Source organism: Rattus norvegicus, chromosome X, assembly GCF_021556685.1.
Source record: "Rattus norvegicus strain SHRSP/BbbUtx chromosome X, alternate assembly SHRSP_T2T, whole genome shotgun sequence".
Classification (NCBI taxonomy): Eukaryota; Metazoa; Chordata; class Mammalia; order Rodentia; family Muridae; genus Rattus; species Rattus norvegicus.
Window position 1 is genome coordinate 67,556,838 of NC_141554.1, and position 27,912 is coordinate 67,584,749.

General features: G+C 39.6%; 1 protein-coding gene across 1 annotated transcript; it reads left to right on the forward strand.

The window, feature by feature from the left end:
* The first annotated feature begins 8,488 nt into the window (after positions 1 to 8,488).
* Positions 8,489 to 10,971, forward strand: Gspt2 (G1 to S phase transition 2). Its single transcript, NM_001109319.2, is given in 1 exon segment — positions 8,489 to 10,971. A coding segment is annotated over 1 exon segment (1,899 nt). The 5' UTR covers positions 8,489 to 8,668; the 3' UTR covers positions 10,568 to 10,971.
* Positions 10,972 to 27,912: the final 16,941 nt, after the last annotated feature.

The window sequence follows — 27,912 nt, forward strand, 5'->3', positions numbered from 1 at the left end:
TGGTCACCAGCAACTGCAAAAGTAGGCAGGGACAGCCAGCAGCAAGGCTGTGATGCTCTTCCTGTCAGTGCGCAGGGCTACAATGAGCAAAGATGGCCATTCTTAAAGCACAGAATCCACACGAAAAAAATTGCAAAATCAAAATGATGGCATTTTTAATAAAGTTCAAAACCAGTAGAATTATTATACAGGGATAGGAGCCAGGGTTGGGATTTATTTGGAATTAAGGTGTAACAGGAAGTTGGTATATTTATGATCTTGTCGATGCTGATCATAATTATGTAGGTGTGTTCGTTCTGAGAAAGTTGTTTGAGCTATATACTTAGAACACACGACACTTTTCTGCAAGCATTTATGTTTTCTTAAAAATAACGCCTGTAAGCCTCAAAGTGGATCAGAAAATGGAGGAGAGAAGAACATAAACTGATACGGCTAAGGTTAATAATTGCTTTTCTTCTATGTTCTGACTATAAAAGCGTCAATTATAATCTTTCAATTCCTGCTATAATTTTGTTTAAATTTTATGTTGAAAAATATCCGGATAAAAATAGTCATTTGAGATGGGCTCATAATTCCAACACTTGGGCAGCAGAGGCAGGAGGACTGGGAGTTCAAGAACTAGTCCCCAAAAAAGGAAAGCAAGAAAAGATCGAGTGTGTTTTTTAGCTAGGAAATTAATCAACTGCCTGTAAATAGGAAACTAAGAAAATATCAGCACCTAGATTAAAGGGGGTGGGAAAGATCAGTGGGGAGACTAGGAAGAAAATATAGTGACGCACATGTATGAAAATACCATTCCACCCATTGCTGTATGTACTGACCAAAAATGTAATTAAAAAAGAATACATTATTCTGCAATTATAAGTAGTATGATTTATCAAAATTGATTTTTAAAAGTAAATTTGAGCTTTCTAATTCTCTGATTTGCCCTATAAATGCTAAGATCAACATTTTTACAGCCATTTAAAAATTCCCAGTGTGGGGGTTGGGGATTTAGCTCAGTGGTAGAGCACTTGCCTAGCAAGCGCAAGGCCCTGGGTTCGGGCCCCAGCTCTGAAAAAAAAAGAAAGAAAGAAAGAAAGAAAGAAAAACTCCCAGTGTGATAATTTTTTGAAACGGTGTTAAATTTATAGATTAATTTGAAGGTGGCTGTCACACTGTACAGAAACTATAAGCCAATAGCACTACATACCTCTCTACTTTTTAAAAATTATTTTTGTTTATTGAGATTAGGCTTTCTTTGCTGCACAGGCTGGCTTTCAAATCCTGGGTTCATGTAAGTTCCCTGCTTCTACATCTTCAGTAGCGGGAATGTAGAGACGCACCCCAGCACTCTGTTTATCTATCTTTCAAATTTTCCATCATTAGTGTTTAGTACTTTTCAAATGTATGGTCCATATATTTTGTTTGTAAATTCATAGCTATTTTTGAGCTATCATAAATTGTATCAGTCCAATTGTAATTGTTGCCTTTATAAAGTTTGAAAATTTCATTACTAGTTTATAGTATATATGGTTTTTTCCCCCCGGAGCTGAGGACCGAACCCAGGGCCTTGTGCTTGCTAGGCAAGCGCTCTACCACTGAGCTAAATCCCCAACCCCTATAGTATATATGTTTGGTTGTATGTTTTGACTTATTCTTTTTTCTCTTAAACTCACTGGATAGGTCTAGGACTGGTAGTATTTTTATAGATTTCTTAGTTATTATCTTCTAGAAAGTATGAATTTTATTTCTTTTTCATGAGAAATTAGTTTGTCTCTAGCAAATTGGTGGTGTTTGTTTATTTGGGGCTAAGAAATTAATTCAAGTCTCCATAGGTTTTAGACACTTTCTCTAATCCCATGATACAGCTTTGTTTACTACTTCTAAAATGATGTTAAGTAGAGGTGATGAGAAAAACTTCTTTGCTTTGTTGTAGATTAGAGAGAAAACATCCAATTTTCTACAATTAAGGATGATGTTATCTGTGGGTTTGCAGTAGAAGCTCTTATTACTAGCTGGAGGGAAGATTCCTAATTGGTCTAATGTGTAGAGTGATGACTTTCTAAACCTTCTGAGACAATGATCTTATTTTTGCTGCCAGAGGACTGTTAATAGGGGTAGCGTACACTGACATTTTAACTGTTGACTAACTTTAAAAAAACAAAACAAAACAAGGATAGACCCAATATGGTCATAATATGTTATATTTTGTAAATTGAAATTCTCACAAGGTCAGATAACTGAACCTAAAGATTATGGAGTCAAAAAGATGTTAGATTAGACACATCACTTCAGTGATCAGTGAGAGGATTTTCTGGGGAATAAAAGTCGATCAAGATATGTTGACTTTTGAAATCTTCAAAAAGCAAAACATTAGCTTCCACTAATCTGAAAGCTAAGGAAGTTATCAGATAGCACATGAAAATGTATATCAGCATTTCCCCTGGTTTGCTGTAACCTGTTACCTGTGGTCTCCTCTAATGTATTTGGTAAATACTGTTATGATTTTTAAATTCTGTCTAATAAAATCTTATGTAATTTCTATACTGAATATGAATGAGAAGTATTGAATAAAAATGGTCCTCATGGGCTCGTGTGTACGAAAGCTTGTAACCCTGTTGGTACAACTGTTTGGGAGGGATTAGGAGTGTGGCCTAGTTGGAGGAAGTCTATCACTGTGGATGTGCTTTGACCTTTTAAAAGACCATGCACCTTTCATAATCTTCTGGCTAAGTTGGTACTAAACTATCTATCCTTTTACTATATATTGCTATTCCAGAGTGAAACCAACCTTCAAAATTTTAAGTAAAGCTTCTATTTCAAATGAATATGCATTTTTTACCTCAACCTAAATCATGATGGTTTTGCAAATCTGCCAGCATTTAGTGGATCCTAAGAGCAAGGAATGATAGCAACAAAGTCAGATATCATAAATGAGAATTATCACAAAAAAGAACCCATTGTTCAAAAATTACTGGCCATACCATAAAACAGGCACATGTTACTCATGCAGGATGTAACAGAAAATAAACAAAATTAAAAGGGTGTAACAGAAATTGCTAAGACAATGTTTTAGATACTGAATTATTTAAATATGTTTTTATTTTTAATTAAAATATTTTATATTTGTATTACTATCATTACTTTTTATTTTTTCTCTCATACATTACATCTCAATCATAGTTTCCCCTCTCTCCATTTCTCCTAGTTTCCACCTCCACCCCTCTCCTCCAGATCCTTTCCTCCTCCATTTCCCTCCAAAAAAGAGCAGGCCTCCCAGGGATATGGCATATCCAGTTACAATAGGACTAGACACAAACCCTCACAACCAAAGCTGGAGGAAGCAACCCAGCAGGAAGAAGAGGGTTCCAAGAGTAGGCAAAAGAGTTTGAGATACCTCCAGCTCCCACAGGAGTACCAAGCTATACAACCATATGTATGTATGTGTCTTTGAGCCCCTAAGAGCCCAGGTTAGTTCATTCTGCAGGCTGTGTTCTCATGGTGTCTGATCCCTCTGGCTCCTACAATTCTTCCTTCTCCTCTTCTGCAGTGTTTCCCAAGCTCTGTCTAATGCTTGGCTGTGGGTCTCTGTATCCACTCTGATCAGTTACCTAAGGAAGCCTCTCTGGCAATTACTGGGATCTGTGAGTATAGCAGTATATCATTAGGAATCATTTCATGGACATTTTTGCCAGTCATGTTTGGTCTTATTCTAGGTCTCTGAGCTACCCAGCCTCTGATTTCTGGCCATGTCAGTGTCAGGCATAGACTCCCTCTCTGTGTTGTGGGCCTCAAGTTGGACCAGCCATTGGTTGGCCACTCCTACAAGTTCTGTGCCACTATTGCCCAACACATCTGCAGGCAGGAAAATTATAGGTCAAAGGTTTTGTCGCACCACTGGAAGCCTTGCCTGATTAGACAAGATGACTGGTGCAGACCCCTTATCCCTCATCACTAGGAGTCTTCACTAGGGTCACTAGGGTCATCTCTGTAGACTCTAGGATATTTCCACTGTAGTAGGCTTCCACATCACCTCCCAAATGTGCCCCCACACATTTCCAGTTATCTCTCCCAGTACTCTCTCCCTTTACCCCACCTCACTCCACCCCTGTCCCATCTGATTCCTCCTGTCCTCATACTCATTCGTCCCCAGTCTACCCACAAAAATTTATTCTATTTCCCCCTCCCAGGGAGGTCCAAGAAGCCCCCACCCCCACTCCCAAGTTCCCCCTTATTACTTAGCCTTTCTGGGTTTGTGGATTATAGCATGATCATCCTTTAATTAATAGCTAATATCAACTTATGAGTTCCTTTCCTCCCTCTAACCCCTCTCATGTATCTCCCATTTGTTCTCTCTCAAATTCATGATCTCTAATTGTTCTAAATACACACATATACACAATATATATGTATATATATGTATATGAACACAATAATATATTAATACAACCTACTTAGTCCACATAATGCTACTCGTATGTATAGAATTTCAGTGCCTATTACTCGGTTTTGGGTAACCAATTGAGGGCTCTTCTCTGGAGAAGCCTGCTCTATTGATCACAGCATTCCTTAGTTGCTGAAAGTTCCACACATATAGTCAGGGCTCCATGGGATTTCCTCCTTTCATGTTAACATGGGTCCATTTTCATTATTCCACATGTTGACATCTTTGTTTTTTAACCACCCACTGTTGACTTTGTTGTCTTTTCTCAACTGTATGCTTTTGGTATAAGATACCAGATTTAGTGGACAAAATTTTAAGGTCAACATAAATAAAATATAAATCAATCAACCATGGAAATTCTCAAGACTTATTGAAGGTGTGTTGTTAATAGTAAGTCACCTAGAGACCATGAATAAAGTGTGCAAGTGATGAAACAAAAAAGTATGAACTTTGGAGTTGAAAACTAGAGTAAGCCAAGTGAAATTTCATGAAAGGAACTCAACAATAATAATCTTTAATTGAATAGTCAAAGTTGGAACAAACCAATTCTAAATTAAATAAATGTAATTCTCCAATTATAGAACGAGAAATGATTGTTGAGAAAAGAATAGACCCAGAGAAAACTGAGATCCCCATTAATACCATAATAGAATGATGCACAGTAAGGAAAAGAGAAAAGTATTCAAGCAAATTTCAATTTTGCATTGAAGAATGTATACCAAGCTGAATGGGCTCCAAGCAAGAACAGTGCTGAAAGACAAAGAACATATTGAATGCAAGAAGAGACCAGTGTTTTAGAAGGATACTAGTAATATTGTCAACTGGCTTCTTACTGAAATAATGGATAATACAGTGAGATGATATATTTTAAGTGCTAAGACAAAAATGCCAGAAAAAATTATAAGTATTTTGAATGCAACTAAGTTATAAACTACTTAACTGAAAGGACCACATCTCAGATACTTTATGTCTATCAAGTGTTTTTCATTCAGTTGGCTCAGTGCTAAAAGAAATAGTGAATATGGTTAATTTATTTAACAGGGTTGAATACTGAATCTAGTTTCATACATGCTAAGCAAGCATTCTACTACTGAGCTGTATCCCTAGCCCATAGAAAATGGATGCAAATTGAGATCATCCTGGGTGTGTGTGCATTTCATATATACATCAGAAAAATACTGTCTAAAAAGGGGAAAGAGGACACTAATGAAAAATGGGAAAAGGCACACCAGTTCACATTATAATTAATCACTGCTTAATGCCAATGAAAAAGAAAAGAATGGTAAAAATACCAAGGGATAAAAGGTACCTTAGGTACAGAGAAACAACAGTAACAATATTTCATTTTTCAATGAGAATAGTTTGAGTAAGAAAGTATTAGACACCATTGACATTCTAAAATAAAGTCCTGAAAAAATCTGTTTCTGGAAAGAATATCTTTCATACCAAGGCAAAATAAAGCAGACAAAAAGGCAAGTGTGTTATTTACAAGAATTGCACTTGTTAAACTTGCTTTTGTTGACATAGTGCTCTCTCTCGCTCTCTCTCTCTCTCTCTCTCTCTCTCTCTCTCTCTCTGTGTGTGTGTGTGTGTGTGTGTGTGTGTGTGTGTGTGTGTGTTACTAGGATTCATGTGTAGGGTCTAATCTGTATTGAAGCGCTATCAGAAAGTCCACAGGAAAATAAAGACACCTATTTCTTTTTTTTTTCGGAGCTGGGGACCGAACCCAGGGCCTTGCGCTTCCTAGGCAAGTGCTCTACCACTGAGCTAAATCCACAACCCCAAGACACCTATTTCTAAAGATGCAAATAACATAAAAAATGTTTTGATAAAGATAGTCCATGTTAACCCTTACAGTTACTGTAGTAGTTAGAAAACTAGGAAGATTATGGTAAAAAAAAGAATGTTTAATAGTGATAAAGCAATCCATTTAATGAGAAGATATGATCCCTCAGGATAGCTTAGGGTTCTAGCTGGATAATCTGGATAGTTCTAGGTTAGCCTGGAGTAAAGATCTTGTCTAAATAAATAAGAGAGCACATCAATCATAAAAGTTTACATACCTGGTAAAAGTGTATCAAAATCCTTTGAGTAAACCTGATAGGATTGAAAAGGAAAATAATAAAATTAGTAATTGTAGTCAGAAATTTCAATGACTCTCTGTCAATATAAGTAGAAAATTATTAGAGATATAGAAACTTGAATAACAATACAATTAGCCATCTAGACTTAATAGACATATACCAAATATCCCCAAATAAGATGATACACATTTTCTCAAATACACATGGAGTGTTTACTGATATAAACCATATTACAAGGAGTGAAATTTCAAGGCCTGAAATTGAATGCATATTTTCTCAGGCAACAATGCATTTCAATCAGAAATCCATATAGAATGATTATATAAAATCCCTAAAAAATTGGAAACTAAATAAAATCCTGTAACTTATCCATGTAAGATAAATTAATAAGGAAACTAAACTTTTCCTAAATAAAACAGCAGCTAAGTCTCTTTCTTTGTCCTGTCTCTTGCCTCTTTCTGGATCCTACGAATGACAGACTGTAAGGACACCAATCCACCATTTCTCCTTTCCATTTTAAAGCAAAACTCTCTGCTCTCTGAAAGAGACACCCGGAGCAGCAAACATGATAATATTTTTATGGCTAATTCAGTTGACTTAAAAGAAGGAAAAGATCTAAATCTGTCCTATTTATTTGAATAAATTACTTTATGATACAGCAGCCCCTTAAACCTTGACAGATTCTACTAAACCCATTTAAAGAAACCTGTCCCGTGTTCACAAAATGTGCAAGTGCATGTGTGGGGTGCAGCCCAGAAGTCTACCTTTACATTTTACCTCTCGGTTTTTCCTATCATTTCCCCTTTATTGCACAATAAAATAAATAAATAAGCCATTACCAAGGAAAAAGAACAAGGTGCTATGTAAAGGCTAGGGTATAAGCAGCACATGGCTGTGGCAGCTCCAAGTGGAGCACTACCAAGGGCCCCGATAGTCTCAGAAGGTATGGAGAGCACAGCAATCTACTTACCAGTCATTCACTTGGTTTTATACTGTTTTACTTTGCTATTGGGTTGATTTAAAATAAATGTCTACAACTCCACTTGGGAAAAGTAAATTGGATTATCCCTAGATTCCCCCTCTCTGATTGCTATAGGATAATTTACAAACAAGGTCGTCCAGGATTTAGATAAAACATCAACCTTTTCTGAGGGTGACAGTCTATTGATTAGAACTGTAAAGGATTTTCTCCACTTTAGAGGTCATAGTGGCTTTAATTGAGCTTACGATCAGTTTCTTCTTACTACGATCATTGATTCTCATTGCAACCCCAGTTCTGGTTTCAGGCTCTCAGAATGAAGCTGAAAGGTCATGGCCTGGGATTCTTGGAGAAGGCCTGGCATATAGGGCAGGTACACTCAGAATACAGAGGGTTGGAAAAGTACAAGTGGCCTTAGTCCAGAGAATGGCCTGCCTGCTACGGTCCAGGTACTTGCATATAAAATGATTAGAACAATGTTGAAAATTTTCTTTCCTTGGAAATCTACAAAGATAATTAACCCCATCCTTAAAATGGGAGCTGATGGAGCTCCAATGGGAACAAAAAGCCTCTGGATTTCAAATTAATAAGTGATTTAAAGTTGTAATTACTATCTTTATACATTTTATAAATCCCCGTCTAAGGGTTATTGACACCGCCACCCCCATGTTGCTCATTTTGTCTCCATTTGTTGAATAGGAGTTTTCATTTGATGTGAAGATTTTAGAATTTTAAGTCAGGTGTATCTAAGGCTTAATCATTGGGACGTGGTCAAATTATTCTCCCAGATCGTGTAAACCAAAATAAATAGAAAATCTCGTTTTTAAAAAATGTACTTCGAGACTCAGCCTCTGACTGAGAACTAACGAGGACAAACCTACGGGTGGCAATGAGGGGTCAATTCACCACAGGCGTTGGGTCAGGGGTGGAGGAGTCGGAAGTGATTGGGATTTGGGGGTGGAGATTCGCTCACACACTGGAGCTGAGCCTTGAGCGGCCATATCTGCCGCCGCCGCAGCTGTGAATGCAGCATCTGCGCTTAGCTGCCTTCGCGCTGCTAAGGTTCGCGTCGCTCGCCCGTGGTCCGTGGCCGTTCCTGCCTTACTACCACCGGTAGAACCCTCTCCTTCTGACCTGCCTACCTCGCTCCTTCTCCGCCGCACCCCGGCTGCTCACACCATGGATCTCGGCAGCAGCAGCGACTCGGCTCCCGACTGCTGGGATCAGGTGGACATGGAAGCCCCGGGTTCGGCTCCGAGCGGGGATGAAATCGCCCCCGCAGCCACGGCAGCGGCTGAGGCCGCGGAAGCCGAGGCCCAGCGCAGGCATCTCAGCTTGGCCTTCAGCAGTCAGCTCAACATCAACGCCAAACCTTTCGTGCCTAGCGTAAGCGCAGCGGAGTTCGTGCCGTCCTTCCTGCCCGGATCGGCCCAGCTGCCCGCCCCCACAGCCTCCAGCTGCGACGAAACCTGCATCGGTGGCGCCGCGGAGCCTCAAGGTAAAAGGATGGAATGGGGAGCACCTGTGGAACCTTCCAAAGATGGACCTTTAGTGTCGTGGGAGGGTTCCAATTCAGCTGTTACCATGGAACTTTCAGAACCTGTTGTAGAAAATGGAGAGGTGGAGATGGCCCTGGAAGAATCGTGGGAGCTTAAAGAAGTAAGTGAAGCAGCGCCTGAGGGTTCTTTGGGAGATGTAGGGCCCCCAGAAGAGAGTGGCAAGGAAGTGATGGAGGAGAAAGAGGAAATAAGGAAATCAAAATCTGTGGTCAGACCATCAGGTGCTCCTAAGAAAGAACACGTAAATGTGGTGTTCATTGGGCATGTAGATGCCGGCAAGTCAACCATTGGAGGACAGATAATGTTTTTGACAGGAATGGTTGACAGAAGGACACTTGAGAAATACGAACGAGAAGCTAAGGAGAAGAATAGAGAGACCTGGTACTTGTCCTGGGCCTTAGATACAAACCAGGAAGAACGAGACAAGGGTAAAACAGTGGAAGTGGGCCGTGCATATTTTGAAACAGAAAAGAAACATTTCACAATCTTAGATGCCCCTGGCCACAAGAGTTTTGTCCCAAATATGATTGGTGGTGCTTCTCAAGCTGATTTAGCCGTGCTGGTCATCTCTGCCAGGAAAGGAGAATTTGAAACTGGGTTTGAAAAAGGTGGACAGACAAGAGAGCATGCAATGTTGGCCAAAACAGCAGGGGTGAAATACTTAATAGTGCTGATTAATAAGATGGATGATCCCACAGTAGATTGGAGCAGTGAGCGATACGAAGAATGTAAAGAGAAACTGGTGCCCTTTTTGAAAAAAGTTGGATTCAGTCCAAAAAAGGACATTCACTTTATGCCCTGCTCAGGACTGACTGGAGCAAATATTAAAGAGCAATCCGATTTCTGTCCCTGGTACACTGGGTTACCATTTATTCCATATTTGGATAGTTTGCCAAACTTCAACAGATCAATTGATGGGCCAATTAGGTTGCCCATTGTGGATAAGTACAAGGATATGGGCACTGTGGTCCTGGGAAAGCTGGAATCAGGGTCCATTTTTAAAGGCCAGCAGCTTGTAATGATGCCGAACAAGCACAGTGTGGAAGTTCTAGGAATAGTTTCCGATGATGCTGAGACTGATTTTGTAGCTCCAGGTGAAAACCTCAAAATCAGACTGAAAGGAATCGAAGAAGAAGAGATTCTTCCGGGCTTCATACTTTGTGAACCCAATAATCTCTGCCATTCTGGACGCACATTTGATGTTCAGATAGTGATCATTGAGCACAAGTCTATCATCTGCCCAGGTTACAATGCGGTGCTTCACATTCATACGTGTATAGAGGAGGTCGAGATAACAGCCTTGATCTCCTTGGTAGACAAAAAGTCAGGAGAAAAAAGCAAGACACGGCCCCGCTTTGTGAAGCAAGATCAAGTGTGCATTGCCCGGTTAAGGACAGCAGGAACTATCTGCCTGGAGACGTTTAAAGATTTTCCTCAGATGGGTCGTTTTACTTTAAGAGATGAGGGAAAGACCATCGCGATTGGAAAAGTTCTGAAGCTGGTCCCAGAGAAGGACTAAGCAATCCCATTTGATGCCTCTGCACACCGTAATGTGCGAAAGAAAGATTGTCTGCAATCTACTGCCCATTCACAGAACTGTGCCCATGTTTTGCAGAGAAATTTCACAGCGAAAATCCACGTTTTGTCAGCTTTCTCATGTTGAGATCTCAGTCGTGTCACTCCTGAATGCATACTCCAGTTTCCTCCCTCTATACCACTCTGCTTCCTTGGACAAATCAGTAATAGCTTTGTAAGTGATGTGTATGTAATTGCCTACAATACTAAAAATAATATATTTTAAATTTTCCATTTCCCTTGGGGATCGATCTTTAGACATCCTTTGTTCTGTGCAGAACAATCAGTATGTGTATATGTTGATGAAGACCACTGACGTGTAAATAAAACGTTCTGGTTGAAACTGCACCATTTGAAATGTGTTTGAATAATGCTTAAATTTGGATAGATTATTTTCTCAAGTAATTAAATACATTTATTACTTGGGCTTAGAAAAAGATCCATTCACAGTTTAGAATGAGGAATTTGTCAAAACCACACAGATTTGTACTAAAGGAAAATTACAGGGGTGGGGTGGGGTGGGGTGGGGTGGGGTGGGGTGGGGTGAGGGTGAGGTGGAACCTATCTTACTGCCCTTCCCAGGTAACTGTTTTCTGTGTCTAAGTTCAATTAGTAAGGGAGTTTTTCCTACTTATTTGAAAATGTTTTATTTGTCTTTCATTAGGTCCTATAACATTAAGCACAGCCAAATCACATACATACTTAAGGTTTCAGAGTACATATGTCAAATAGACTCTTACCTGCACACTGTCATTTTCAACATGCTTTGCTGTTTTTCACTGAAATTTGGAGAGCAAGACACGATGGGTACAATTACCAAAAAGGTAAATTGTTGCACCATATATCTTTTACGAAACAAAGGACTTGTCATGGGGAATGAGGAATCTGTTTCTCAGGGTTTAGGGTTCATTACAATCTATTCTCCACACATTCTTGAGGAAAACACCAATTATCAGTTCTAAGGTAGTTAGATTTATTGCCAGAAAAATGACTTTATGACCCTCAGAACTATCAACAGCTGGAGAATTTTCTGTCTTGGTAAGTGGGTAGTGATTTAGTGTAAGTGGTTGCCTGGTGGCATGCAGAACCAGTTTCTCTTAGGCATAGCTCTGTACTTGGTATAAGAGACTCCTTTCCTAATCACCATGGGCAAGCCGGTAGATGTAGACACGGCCTACCACAACACCTGAACCTGTGCTCAGGTAATGGCAGTGTCTTTCCATGGTTTCTTTCTTTGTGTAAAGGCAATGTCCCCTTCTCCGTGGTCTTTTCCTTTGTGCGCTCATGGAACTCTTGACTTCATGTATCAGGTCGTTACTAACTGATCTTGTTAGAGTACCAACAGTATCGCTGTTCTGTGCGTCATCCACCACAGGTCAGCAGAGCACTCATCCATCAGCTAACCTAATCCTGTGATGGGCACAGTCCTTTAATGAGGAATGTGGGTGGCAGGAGTTTTGTTTAGTCTTTCATCTTTAAAGAGTTCCTCCTTTCGCTTGTGTGCTAAACTTTATACAGCCACCAGACCAGGCTAGTACTTGATAAAATTTTGTCTTTTTTTTCCCCAGAGCTGAGGACCGAACCCAGGGCCTTGCACTTGCTAGGCAAGCACTCTACCACTGAGCTAAATCCCCAACCCCAATAAAATTTAACCTTAACAGTCACTCATTGAGGATTTCCCAATAGCCCACATTGGCTCTACTGTACTGAGCTTGTGATTGTCCTTCAGCATCCTGAGAGTTGAAATTATGGATGTAAGCCACTACATTGAGCTCTTGGCAGTCACTAAAATTTTGTTTTTAATGCTACATTAATGTCATAGTAATTTTAGTAATTTGCCAATAGTTATATATGTGTGTGTAAGTCACACATACAACACACACATACACACCTATCAGTTGACTAAAAGAAAAGCCAAGACAGAACTGTTTCCATTCAATCTGGGCAATTTTCAAAAACTGGTTTCTAAATGTTTGTGAGAGACACATAAATTTCAGAGAAAATGTCAGAATCTTTAGAAGTTATTTTAGAAATTAGTTCTTTGCAATTCAGTGAGAATCATATCATTCAAGTTGGGGATACCAGAGTCTAGCTTTTTTAAGGTTGTAGATATGAGCAAGGCATTGTAACACACTGGCTTGCAATCTAAGTATTTGGAAAGCTGAGGCAAGAAGATGATGTGTTCAGGGCCACCCTTGGCTACACCATGAATTTGAGAACAGCTTGGACTACATAGTGACAGCCTGTCACAGAGATACACCAGTAGATCTAAATATACAGTAACATTTCTTTTTAACTTCTAGGTACTGGCCTTTATAATTATTAACATTTAATATTTTTCAACATTTCAAATTAGGACCATTTACCAGCACAGCACTAGTTTGTCTAGTATGGTAAACTAATAAAGTCATAACCAGGGGCGTGCCCTTTGACAGAGTTTCTGCTTCTCCAATTCATATTAAATTAACTTTTAACTCTTTGATGGTTTAAAGAATATCCCTCATAGACTCATGTATTTGAACACTTGGTTCTCGGTTGGTGGTATGGTTTTGGGGAGGTTTAGGAGGCGGGGCCTTGCTGGACGTAGTATACAACAAGGCAGGGCTCAGACTCTTTATAGTCTCACCCCACCTCCAGGTGCTCTCTCTGCTTCCTGCTTGCAGTTGAGGATGTGAGCTCTCAGCTTCCTGTTCCAGTTGCCATGCCTGCTATTTGCTGCCATGCTTCCCTGCCGTGATGATCGGTTATCTCTCTGGAACCGTGAGCCTAAATAAGCCCTTCATTCTGTAAGTTGCTTCTGGTCATGGTGTTTTATCACAGCAACAGAAAAGTAACTGATGAAGTTGGAAACCAGAGAGTAGTAGTGGAGAGTAGGCTGTTGCTATGTAAACCATGACCATATTTTTAGAGGAATATGGAAGACTGAAACTTTGGTTTAGAAAAGTGTTTGGAAGTTTTAAGCAGACTTTAGCAGGAGCATGGAAAACTAGTGCAGAGAGTAATTCAGAACGTAGCTGTCTGGCTCACAAGGTTTCAGAAGGGAACAACATTAGCAATTGGACTAGAGCCCATTTCTGTGCTATTTTGGCAAAGAAACTGGGTGTCTTCTGCCCTTTTCCTAAGAATTCACCTAAGGCTAAATTTTAAAAAGTAGAGCGGAAGTTCTATCCAGGAAACTGTTGCATGTGTCTAGACATTGACCTCCTTCTGACATGTTTTCCTTAAGCAGTTTCAGATCTTCCATTAAGACACTGGATCCATTTATGTTGACTCTGCTACAGAGAGAAGGCATCATGCTTCGTTCTACATCATGTGAGTTGATACCGTGTTTTCCTGCCATCTTTTTAAGGGTCAGTTGGTTATAGATACATAGTTATTTCTATATGACACTGCTCTGTGTTTTTATATGCCAATACCATGCTTTATAGTTACTTCTATTTTGAATATGCAATGCATACTTCCAAACTTTGTTCTTTTTTTTCCCCTCAAGATTACTCGGCTATTCTGGAACATTTACATCTTTCTAGTTCTGTGGACAATGCCACTAGCATTTTGACAGGAATTGCCTTAAATCTATAAATTATTTTGGATAATATGAATATTTTAACAATAATTTTTCTAGTTCATGAAAACTGTGGATTAATTTCTTTAGCAGACGAAATTACAGTGCTGCATAATGCTGTGTTTGTGGCAGGATTATTGATAATGCTTTTGCAAGTCTATGTAAAGAAAATGGGAAAAAAGAAATGTAACATGTACAGTTTGGAGAGATGAAGATTGCGATTGTTAAGAAGGAGGTTAACACCATTAAGGAGAGGCCTGCTCTGCACTTGAATAAATGGAGAGCAAGACTCCACCCAGCTAAGCTTATGATTCTTCACTGTTCACAGAGAGCCAATGAGGCTAAGCAGTGTGTGTCAAGGTCATCCCTGCATGAAGGCCCTGAGAGGCCATTGCATCAAGTTGTGAAAATGAAGCCTGACCCCCAAGTTGTTAGTGATGTCAGAGTTGTTAGATTATCTGCCAAGAGAGCCGCATAAATGAAGTAAATCCAGACTAGTTAGAGTTATGTTTCAGGTAGCAAACCTGAAAGGGCAGAGCCATCTAGGTCCTTTGACATGGGACATAGAGCTACAGGATTTAGTGTTTGCCATTCTGGGTTGCCTTCCTTTGACCAATTTTTCCTTTCTATGTCCCATTTCGTCCATTTTGGAATGTTATCATTTGCCATTGTATGTTGGAAATATGCAATTTGCTTTCTTTTTAATTTACACGGAGCTACAATTTACAGATTGCCCTGAATCTTCAGAAGAGACTTTGGATGTTGGAATTTTGAGCAGTGTTGAAGCCATTAAAGACTGGGGACATGTTTATGCTTGACTGGATTCAGTTAGAATTATGATATGACCATGGGCCTGTGGAGGCCATGGAGTGGAATGTGTTGGCACGAATAAAAATATCACTCATGTATTGGAACACTTGATTCCCCAGTTGGTGGTGCTGTTTTGGGATGATTAGGAGGTGGCCTTTCTGGAGGAAATGTGCCACTGGGAGCTGGTGTTGGGTGTATCACCTACTGTCAAGTTTACTCTCTCTGCTTCATATTTGTAGTAGCGTATGTGAGCTCTCAGCTTCTGGATCCAGTAGCCCTGCTTGCCTCTTGCTGCTGTGCTTCCCTGTCATGATTTCATGATGGACTTTCATCCCTCTGGAACCATGAGCCAAAATAAATCCATTTGTTTCTGTAAGTTATGTTGGTCATAATTTTTATCACCACAACATATAAATAACTGATATATTCTTTAAGAGCTTTATCTCAATATTCTGTCAATTAAGATTATGTATGATTTTCCCATGATTTATTGCTTGCTAAATATACAACACACTCTGCATTTCAGGATTTGTTAGTATCTACCCATTGGCTTTAGCAACTTTATAAAATATTTTTATTCTCTGGAAATTTCATAAGTATGTAGAATATATTTTGATCATATTTATCCGACCCCACCTCCCACCAAATCCCCTAATGCCGTCCTCCCCTTCTCCCTCCCAAATTCTTCTAGCAACTTCCAACCCGCTTCTCTGGATTTTATGGGAATCTGAGGAAATGTTACATGAAGAAAGGGGCAAACCTATATTCCACTGCAGCAAAGACTAGGAAGGTTAGCAGAGGAAACCTTTTAGCTGGAGACCAGCACACTGCATTTCTCGCAGAAACATTTTTCTTTGACACCTAGGAACAGTTTTCCCAGTGCTTTCCTTAACTGCTAAAGTCACTGTTCCTATTCTCAAAAGATACATCTCTCAAGTAAACCCTCTTTTCAAAGTATCCTGATTATGCTTCGCTACAGTGTAATGCATTATAATAAGAATCCCAGATTTTTTTGTTTCTTTAAAAGACACAAAAATTAGAAGAATATGGGTTTTTTTTGTCTTAATCCCAGGTGTGGGATATGGGGCTGTTTCAGAGTGTCCACAGCAGCTGACTATGATTTGCTTCGTGCTCTGGCAGGGGCATGATTTTCCCAGCTGCATGCTTTCTGCAATGGTATGATATTTGGAATTCTGTGGACTTTTTAGCTGGTATAAAACTGTTAGAGCCCCAATAGGTGTGTTGTTGGGAGGTGGTTGTTCGGTTGTTGTTGGTTATTGTTGGTCGTGGTTTGTTAAGTAGCTGTGTACAAAGAAGAAACAAGAAGTTAGATATCCTGATGGTAAAGGTCAAACTTGCCCAGAGGAACTTGATGCTCCTAATCAGCAGGAAGTCTAACAATAATGCCATCCTTTTTGACCCCTGATTTTATTCAGGGATCTCTTTCCTTTCCTCTGTATCCTTTTTTGTCTCTTATCGAGTGTTAGGGGGTTGAAAGGGTGAGAGAAAGAACCCACAAAGTAATCAAAGTCCAGCTACAAAAATCTTTTCTTGTTAAAGTTTACATATAAACACTTGACAGTACAAATAACACATATTTTACTTTTAATTGAACTATAAAATAGTGGGGATGATTAGCTTTCATGTCATATCCATGAAAAAGAAACTAACAACCACAGACTCAAGAGCAGCTGACAGAGATAGAAGCAAATACTTACACCTAACCACTGGACTGAAGTCATGGTCCCCTGTGGTTGAATTAGGGGAAGGATTGAAGAAGCGGAAAGGGAGGGCTACCTTATAGGAGGACCAGCAGTCTCAACTAACCCAGACCCCGGGGAGCTCCCAGAGACTGAGCCACCAACCAGGAGCATACAGGGGCTGGGCCGAGGCCCCTGATGCATATATAGCAGAGGAACGCCTTGTCTGGCCTCAGTCGGAGAAGATCAGCCTAATCCTTGAGACTTGAGGCCCCAGGAAGTGGGAAGTCCTGGGGGGGTAAGGGACAGCACCCTCTTAGAGGCAAGAGGAAGTAAGGAATGGATTGAGGGAGGGGAGACAGGGACACAACAACTGGAATGTAAATAAAATAATTTAAATTTTAAAAAGGCTTTAACAAATGAAAAATTATTATAAATGTTGGTTTCACTTAGAAATGTTTTCTTTAAGTCCAGACACCAGGAATGGGAGAAGCTCCCAGGACCCAATGGGGATCATTAGCCAAAGTACCCAACACCAGGGAAGCACCTGAAGAGACCACCACCAGTAGTAGATAGACATGGCACCTCAGTTGAGGAAAGTGTCACTCACCCACCCCAAAATCTTTAACCCAGAATTGTTCCTGTCTAAAGGAAACACAGGAACAAAAATGGAGCACAGACTGAAGGAAAGACCATCCAGAGAATACCTGACCTTAGGATCCATCCTATCTGCAAAAACCCAAACACTATTGCTGATGCTAAGAAGTGCTTGCTGATAGGAGCTTAGTATGACTGTCCTCTGAAAGGCTCTGCCAGCATCTGACTAGGACAGCCAACCATTGGACTGATCCCGGGGACCAGTTAGGGAAAGGGCTCAAGGAGCTGAAGGGGCTTGCAACCCCATAGGAAGAACAACAATATCAACCAACCAGACCCCACCAGAGCTCCCAGGGACTAAACCACCAACTAAAGAGTAGACATGGGGGTTGGGGATTTAGCTCAGTGGTAGAGCACTTGCCTAGCAAGCGCAAGGCCCTGGGTTCAGTCCCCAGCTCCGGAAAAAAAAAAAGAAGAAAAAGAAAAAATAAGAGTAGACATGGAGGGACCCATGGCTCCAGCCGCATATGTAGCAGAGGATTGCATTGTCTGGCATCAATGGGAGGGGAGACCCTTGGTCTGTGGAGGCTCAATGCCCCAGAGAAGGGGGATGCTAGAGGGGTGAAGGGGAGTGGGTGAGTGGGTGGGAAAGCAGCCTCTTAGAGGCAAAGGGGAGGGGATGAGGTGTGGAGTTTGTGGAGGGGAGACTGACAGGAAAGGGGGATAGCACTTGAAATGTAAACAAATAAAATGATTAATTAAAAAAGAATCCACACAGCTGCTACTACCTGCACAGGGATGCCTGGCAGAGAAGACTAGTGTGAGCAGGAATGAGGGGCAGATAAGAGCAGTAATGGGAGTGGATGTGCTTATAAATCAGTGTACTCACAAGGAACTGTCAAAAGATTTTATATAATAATTTCACTTAGAAGTTTTATGTCATGTATAGTTTATTATGAATATTATAAATTATAAATATTATATATAAATATAGTTTATTATAAATTAAAAAAGTAATTCATGGTTTATTTACATTAATTAATTAACTACTTATAGTTGGACATTGACAGGAAGAAAAATTTGACTCAAGGCTACTCCTTAAAAAAGTGAACTTGTCTTAGAGTTTAGAAGATGCTTCATCAAACATTTAGTGTGTGGTAATGTTCCAACACCATTGAAATCAGAGAAATGAAAAGAGAATAAAGACCTCTGAATGAGTGTGCCATGTGATAGAAAAGGGGAGGGAGCTTTACTTGTATCCCAGAGAGAGCAGCAGCATGTAGAATATTTAATAACCACTTCCCACACAGTTCTGTCCCACACTCTCTACTATGACAGATTGTTTATAGGAAATCTGTCTTAACTTTTTTTTTTTTTTTTTTTTTTTCAGAGCTGGGGACCGAACCCAGGGCCTTGCGCTTGCTAGGCAAGTGCTCTACCACTGAGCCAAATCCTCAACCCTCTTAACTTCTTTTTTATTGCATATTTTAATGTATTTACATTTTAAATGTTATCCCTCCCTCCCCTACCCTGTCCCATCCCCTTCCCCTCCCCCTGCTTCTATGAGGGTGCTCTCCCTCCCACCTATGCACTCCCATCTCACCACTCTAACCTCCCATTCGGGTGGGGCATTGAGCCTTGGCAGGACCAAGGGCTTCTCCTCCCATTGGTGTCTAACAAGGCCACCCTTTGCTACATATGCAGCTGGAGCCATGGGTCCCTCCATGTGTGCTCTTTAGTTGGTGATTTAGTCCGTGGGAGCTGGGGGGTTCTGGTTGATTGATATTGTTCTTATGGGGTTGCAAACCCCTTCAGCTCCTTCAGTTCTTTGTCTAACTCCTCCATTGGGGTCCCTGTGCTGAGTCCAATGGTTAGCTGCAAGCATCTGCCTCTGTATTTGTCAGGTTCTGTCAGAACCTCTCAGGAGACATGCATATCAGGCTCCTGTCAGTAAGTACTTCTTGGCACCAGCAATAGTGACTGGGTTTGATGGCTGCGTGTGGGATGAGATTTTTCTTTTCTCACATTTACCTTTAAACTCATATGATTTCTTTTTTAGAGTCAATGTTTATATAATGTTCATATGCTAAATTGGGTTTCAGCAAGATCCTTTTATACTCAATATTAAATAGAATTTGCAAATGGTATTTTACATGTACCTCTTTTTGCATATGTATGTGTGCATATATGTAGGTATAATGTATGTGGAGTGTGGAGTGTGTGAGGGGTGTATATAATCGCATGTGCACGGGAAGGCCCAAATCTGTTACAGAGCATTGCGAAGTTGCTCTTCAGTTTACTGAAGCACTGTCTCACTGAACAGAGCTTAGTGCTTCTGGCTTCCAGCTCAGCCCAGGAATCCCCTCCCTGCCTTTCAAGTTCTAAGATTATAGGCAACCAAAGTGACTGCTCAGGTTTCAACTAGGTCGTGGGAATTCCAACTCTGTACTACATGCTTGCTGAGCAAATGCTTCATTCTACTAACTTACCACCACAACCCTAATTTTACATGCATTTTCAGTCTCCAATAAGGATACTTTCCCCCTCTCTATTCTGAATATCTTCAAAAGTTTAGGCAGTCAGGATTGAAATCTTACTCCAGTTTTTGTATGAGGAGTTTAAAAAAAAATCTATTCGCAGTCAGACTGTTCTGTCCAGTCATGGCACTGCTCTGTCACTTGATATACCATATACAGTACATGCATAATTACAGATATTCTTTCTCACTTGTCACCGAGTCAGGAGTTCACTTTATTCCCTAGTGCAGGCTCAGCCCATTCCTACTTGCTATACTGGAGTCTAACTGAACCTTTCCACATCAGTACATTTACATGGTAAGTGACCAATAATGGCCCCCAAGAGCTTTTGCTAGCTTAATTGGCAATTCCTGAATTAAATTTTAATGTTTTGAGTTTATTCTTATATTTATTTTTTCACTTTCCCTAATTCGTGGTCTTATGACATGCTAGTTTTCTTTCCTTTTCTTTCTTTTTTTTTTTTTTGGAGCTGAGGACTGAACTCCTCAGGGCCTTGTGCTTGCTAGGCAAGTGCTCTACCACTGAGCTAAATCCCCAACCCAACATGCTAGTTTTCTAAACTGCGTTTTAAACGGTTTTTGAAAGTAGTATATAAGGGAATGAGTGGAATGAAATCCATTTTTTAAATTTTCAAGTACTTCCATCCCAAGTAGTGCTAATGTCCAAATGGTTCATCCTTGTCCCTGGTGTTCAAGGCACGCTAAAAGCAAAGAAGCAAACAACCCCTGTTTGAATGGGCAGATGAAGTGCAAACATATATATTTTTCAGTTTTGTATTAATTGCGTGTGCGCCCATATGTGTGCATATGTAGACAGGAGGTCAGAGGACAACTTTTGGGGATCCATTCTAACATTCACCATTGTTAAAGCAGAGTCTGGTTTCTGATGTGCAACATACTCCAGGATAGGTGGCCTGGGAGCTGCTAAATTCTCAGGCCTCTGAATCCCATGTTGCTATACAAAGGATTACAGATACCCGTTTCCACATCTGACTTTTTACACGTGTTCTGTGAATCAAACTCAGGTTGTTGGCTTCCACTACAAGCCCTTTTACCAGTCAAGCCATCCCCCTAGCCTGAAAACTTAAAAATCTCACATTCAAGGAGAAAATACAGAGGTTCTGAGCAGCAAGAGACATATTAAAGAGTCCCCTGTAGCACTGTGATTGAATGTAGGTAAGACATAATATCATAATATCATGGTAGTGAGTAAAATCAATGGTTAACAGGTATTAATTCAATAATCCTTTGAAATTAAATCTAGTGTTTGTAAGTGTTCCCTGAAGGGAAGTGTTCACTCTAGAGATTTATTGGAAAAGCCCAGGAGGGTGGCTGCCTCTGCTTCAGTAAGAAGCAACAGACAACTGAGTAGAACACAAGGCTTATCTAGCATTTCTTGGTAGGGGTGGGGTGTGTTTCTTGGCTTTCCAGGGTGGCCTGGAATTGGAGGGATGATGTGGCCTGATCTTTGGGGCAAGTTCAGGGATTGGTGGCATATTTTTTTATAGGATGGTGCCTGACGACTGTCCTGTCTTAAGTCTGAGAACTGCCATTCAGCTGTTAGAAAATGACCTTAGGGAAGTCTAGGACGTGGGGCCTGGTCACTTTCCCACTTTTAGGTGCTAGAATGGCAGCTCCAGCTGTTTTAGCTTTTAGGGCCTTTATGGAAGTCTGGGCCTGGTAGCTGAAGCCCCTCAGGAGGGGACCTGGCCACTTGAGTGGCTGAAGGGTTTAGCATGGCTGTCCTCAGAGATCTCCAGCTGCCAGGCACCTCCCCCAGACTAGCCAGGCATGACCCTCAACTTGAGAAGCTCCAATGGCTAGGCCCTGCCTCCAAGTGTCTCTAACAGCCAGGCCCCACTCTATAGAAGAAAACAAAAACCAAACCACCAATCCCAGATCTTGTCCCTAAATGTGTCCACCATGAAAAGCTCTGTACACCACCTGCCACAACCAAGAAACCCTATATAAATCGTATGTTCTGCTCAGTTCTCTGCTACTTCTTGCCTGAACAGAGGCAACCACCCTCCTAGGTTTTTGCCTCCCAAGAAATCTCTTGTGTGAGGTTTGTTGAGTAGTGTGACTTTGTGGTAGTTCTTATCTTGGACTGCCAGGATATCTTTCACATCTGAGTGGTAACACACCAAGAGTGAAATCGAAGTTCAGAACAAAAATACAATAGGAATTTCCTGACAGAATATGAGCTGTACTCCAAGGGCTAGAGATAAATGCACATCAGAATTATTTCTGTAAGACAGAAGAGAAAGCTGTGGGGAACACAGGCAACATTAAGCTAACCCTGAGAACAGAGAGATTTACAAGCATTTCAAATTCTAAAGGATAACTGTGACGTCCCACACTGTCTATGAATATCTGGTTTAGTGGACCACAAGATACCATGTATAATTAGAGTGTGCAGGCTTGTAACCGTTACTATGAAAGGCAAGTTCTGCTCTACAATACCCCAGACTCTGCCAGTAGCTTCTATCAGAAGAGTGGCTAGAATTAGAATGTGCTCTCTTCATGACATAACATACTTGTTCTGTGTTGAGTATGCAATGACTTCTTTTTCTTTCTTTGCTAATGTTTCCCACAGTGATCTTGGCACAGGAAGAAAGTAAGACCTTAGGGGACTGCTTATCAGCACCTTGAATAAAGCACCTACTTTGTGAACTGGTTCCTCGAGTGTAACATGGAGATCAGGTAAGTCAATTGCTTTGTAGGATACTCCTTAGGACTGAATAAGACTCAAGCACAAAGAGTCCTTTGTTATAGAGTGTGGGGTAGACACGTGGCAAGTTATGCCTAATCACCATGCAGGAGTTATATGCTGGAGGTTGTATGAAAGCAGCAATTTCTTTAAAGAACACATAAAAGAGAAAAGGATGGTAGATTATAGTAGAAGATCAAAGCTGCTGCTGCAATGCAGAGGTAAATAAGCACTTCAGAGTAAATTTGGTAGCATGCTGCAGCCAAGGGTACACTGGTGTCTATGGCTCAAGCTTCAGCGGAGGGCTGTGTTGATGTCTGTGTGATGTACTGTCACCAGAGACCGAGAGGAGCTTTTTGGTATGTGCTGATGCTGCAGCCCACGCCGATGGTCATAGTCCATGCTTTCACCAGAAACCACTTAGGAACCCATGAGCCATGCTCCTGCTGACTGTAAAGGGCAAGGAAGAACTTTTGCTGTGCTATTGATGATTGCAGAACCACAGTTGAGAACAGAGCGACATAGAAGGCATCTGTGACAACCCCATCCTCCCCCAAAGTAACAGCCTAGACAGGAAACTATCAAAGAGAACTCTTAAAAATTGTAGTAAAGATGCTGGAGTGTAGCTTTCCACAATTGAGGGCTTCTGGTGGGGGTAGGGGTAGGGGTGAGGGAGGGGGTAGGGGTGGACGTGGGAAAGGACTCAGTTTTCTTTAAGGGGCTGGCCACTGAGTTTGACCATGCTCCAGTGAGTATATGGGCAAAACAAACTGGACTTGTTTCTTTCTTTCTTCTCTTTTTGGGTGGTGGGGAGAGATCACAAGGATAGAAGAGCAGATATAGAAAGACTGGGAAGTGAGTGTGATTGGGGTGCATGGTTTGAAATTCCCAAATAGTCAATAAAATGTGTTGGAAAATGGTCCAGCAGGAATATAGTATCTTGAGATACTTTTGAACAGATGCACCAATGCAAATACACATCCTGACTTCTTACCAAGGGGAAGAAAAAAAAACCCTCAAAGTTCTGTTTATTTTTTGGCTATATACTCAACTCATTTATTTGAAGATAACCTTGAAAATGCTACTGTGGCCAAGTCTAATAGCTCATCACTCTATCCCATCTACATGGGAGGTTGGGGTAGAAAAATCACAAGTTCAAGTCCTGGGCTTCAGAGTGAGTTCAAAGCCAACCTAGGTAACTAAGACTTCTGTTTGAAAATAAGTGTGTATTGTGGCTTTAGAGAAATTGAAGAAAAAAAACTAAATGTAGATATTATAAAATGATATTGTAAAATATAATGTTATAAAGACAACATGCAATCTCATAGTTTATCAACTTATTAAATTAATATACTTGATGACTTCTGCTTCTCCAATACTAACATTTGCCCACAAGTTATTTTGCAAATAATTCTAAACACTTAAATGGAAAACTATTTTATTGTATGTCTGTAAAATATGTGGACACTTAAAAATAAGCATAACACTATGAAAAGCAAAAATATAAATTATAAATATAAGCTCTAGGTTGTGTGCTCAATATTGTGATAGATGCTTAAATTGTCCCATCTTCAACTTTGCTTTATACATTTTCTAAAATAAATTATGCATCATATAAATCATATAGGCTTTTAATATAAAATGCTTCTTAGTGAAATCATAGTACTTGGCTGTGTACTATTTTGATTCATCATATTTTCTGATGCTTCTTAGAAGACAAAGCTAATAAATATGGGTACATCTTTGAAGAATGCATCATGATTTCATACCGATAATTTCGATTCAAATTCAGGACTCTAGGATACATACTTTAGGTCATTGAGCGTAACTTCAACATAAGCCCTTTCTGATTTTCCAAGTCCTTATTCCTGAGATACTGACAAAGTAATAAGTCGGGATGTAGCTTAAGTAGGAAATTTGTCTAGTTTTCATAAAGCTTTGGTTTCTTCCAGCATCTTCCATATATGTGCTCATTAGTATTATCTTTCAATTTATACTCAAAATTATTTTTTAGAACCCCACAAGAACAGTATTAGTTAATATACCAATTCTTGCTGAATGTGATGGTATGCACCTACAGTCTTAGAACTTGGGGCAGTGAGGTAGAATGATCCCAAGTTGAAATCTTGTGCTACTCAACCCGACCTTATCCCAAATTCCCCACACCTAGAATGGCAATTTTAAAAATAGTTTAAACTCTTGCATGGTTCTTTTGATGCTTAAGTTGTATCCCACCAGAAAGATATAGAAGAAAGATCTGTATTTTAAAATAATTTAAGATAGTTTCTCTCTGATAATGTGACAAGTCAAATGCTCAATGAAATATAGTAAAATTCATTTTGGTATTCATCCATAGGCATTTTTTAACCCTTTAAAAAACAAATATATAGAATGGAGTTTTTTGCATTTTTCTTGGATATTATATGTATTTACATTTCAAATGTTATCCCCTTTCCCCCTTTCCTATACCACCTCCCCTTCCCCATGCTTCTATGAGGATGCTCCCACTCCTTCCTACATACTCCAACCTCAACCCTGGCATTCCCTACTACCTTAGGGAAACGAGCCTTCACAGGACCAAGGGCTTTTCCTCCCGCTGATGCCCATTGAGGCCCATCCTCTGCTGCATATATGGCTGGAGCCATGGGTCCCTCCACGTGTACTCATTGGTTGGTGGTTTAGTCCCTGGGTGCTCTGGTGGGGTCTGGTTGGTTGATATTGTTGTTCTTCTTATAGGGTTGCAAACCCCTTCAGCTTCCTCAGTCTTTTCTCTAACTCCTCCATTGGGGTCCCCATACACTCTGGAAATCAGTCTGGCAGTTCCTCAGAAAATTGGACATAATCCTACCTGAGGACCCAGCTATACCATTCCTGGGCATCTACCCAAAAGATGCTCCAATATATAACAAGGGCACATGCTCCACTATGTTCATAGCAGCCTCATTTATAATATCCAGAATGTTTATATTGTATCAAACTGAGAAATACAAAACAAAAATCAAAACAGTGATTTCCTTAATCATTTGTTCTTTTAATTTGTGCCTTATTCTCTCCCATAGGTTGGTTTGTTTCTTTCTTTCCTTTGCTAGTTTGGTATGATTTGATTCCTTCCATACATGTATTCATGCAATTTTTTCCAACTTGATATTTTTCATTTATTAACACAGTGCTCCCAATAAATACATAGAAATCGTTATTTTTAGAAACTGCATAAAATTATCTTATTTTATATGCCTTCTATCCATAGATATTTAATCATTCTATTTTTGCTGTGATATGTATTGCTGAAATAAACATTATGTTCACATTTTTCCCATCATTTGTTTTGTTCTGAGGCTTGAGTATCAAGGACTAGAAGGTATAGGCTAGGCACTTTTTAATACATCTTTATAAGAATTTGCCATTTTGTAAATAGTGACCTTGTATTTTTAAACTTCTCAAATAATTCTGTGGATTTGCCAAGGTTGAGACTCACAGGCTTATGTAACTGTTTTTTAAGTTTGTTTGTTTTGTTATTGGAGCATAGCAACATAAAGTAAAACTAATAATTGGATATTTTGTACTGAGAGATTACAGTGTCCTAAACTTGACTTTATAATCACAGTTGCTAGCAGAGGGGTTTAGAACAAAAGAAGTATTTATTAAATATATACTGAGAATTGAAGTACATTAATATCATAGATTATTGTTTTCTTATAAAATATATTAATACAATTGCCTTTAAGTCTGACATTACATTCTCTGAAATGTGCTGTAGTGATACATTAATACAGCAGAAATTTATTTAATGTACCAGGTGATGGCAGTATTTTAAATGCTATAGAGAAAATAGAAAAAAACAAAAAGGCAAAAAAGTGTCTCTGGAGTTTATATCTTAGTGGAAAGAAAATAAGAGTAAAATTAAATTTCCTCTTCCCAAGTGATCCAAGCTTGTATCAAGTTGACAAAAACAAACCAGCACCATAACAACAAAAATCCACCACAACTGGCCTATTGTCAATCTGACACACAAACATTTCACTATTAGACTAATAATCTTTCCTTTTTCTTTCTTGTTTATCCCAAGATCCCATGTTAATGTCACAATGTAAAACACACTATAACTTGTAAAGTTAAAGAATCCTAACACGTTGCTCCCAGAGTTGTCAACATCACATTTAGTTTTACTAGATGTAAAGTCATACCATAATTAGAAATACCATCTTAATAATTAATATTAATATTAATATTTAATTAATATTTTATCTGAAGAAGTTGAAGAATAAGTTTGAAGTTATATACAGCATTTTGACATATTTGTGTTATTAATCCTATCCATCCATCATATTTTCTTTCATAAACTAAATATTTTATTTAAAGTAAGTGCAGTAGGAAGTCTCTCATGGAAGTCAGGATATTTTTCTTTATAAACATGATTTAAAAAGCAATACACTCATATACTAAAGTTAGAAGCACAGAAGTTTAGTTAGTTTTGATGGTAGTGTTTTGCAGGTTTCCACAATATTTATCTTTTTTTTTTTTGGTTCTTTTTTTTTCGGAGCTGGGGATCGAACCCAGGGCCTTGCGCTTCCTAGGCAAGTGCTCTACCACTGAGCTAAATCCCCAGCCCAATATTTATCTTAAAAAGAAGAATTCTAATTTTGGGTTTAAGTTTTTTTCCCTTTAAAAGCCTAACATGATATTTTTCTTCTAGCTTTAATGATATAGGGAATGTGTGTGTGTGTGTGTGTGTGTGTGTGTGTGTGTGTGTGTGTGTGTGTGTACACACACACACACACACACACACACACACACACACACACATATATATATATATATATATATATATATATATATATATATATAAAGACTGGAGAGATGGCTCAGCAGCTAAGCCAAATGATGCTCTTCCAAAGGATATAGGTTCAAGTCTCAGCACCCACGTGGCTGCTCACAACCATCTGTGACTCCAGTTCCGGGAGATTCAGTGCCCTGTTCTGGTCTCTACAGGTACTGTATGCACACAGTACACAGGCACATGCAGACCATACATAGAAAATAAAAATAACCAAAAAAAATAAAAAGTGAAAAAAATTCAGCAGTTTAAAATTTGAAGTTTTCTTTTAAAAACCCAATGTATCTTTAAAAGTCCTAAGTGTCTCAGCTGTGGGTATCTCAGAAAAGAAAGTTAAATTCTTTTTCTTGAAATGGGAAGAAATAGTGCATAGTCGGCAATAAAATAAAAAAAAAATCAAGTTTCAAATCTGCTCCATTTTCATTCCTGCATTCTTTTAGACAGGGAAAAGTTTAGGTCAAAAGTTTTGTGGGTGGGTTGGTGTCCTTGGTTGGGAGTCCTGCCTGGCTATAGGAGGTAGCCTTTACAGGTCCCATGTTT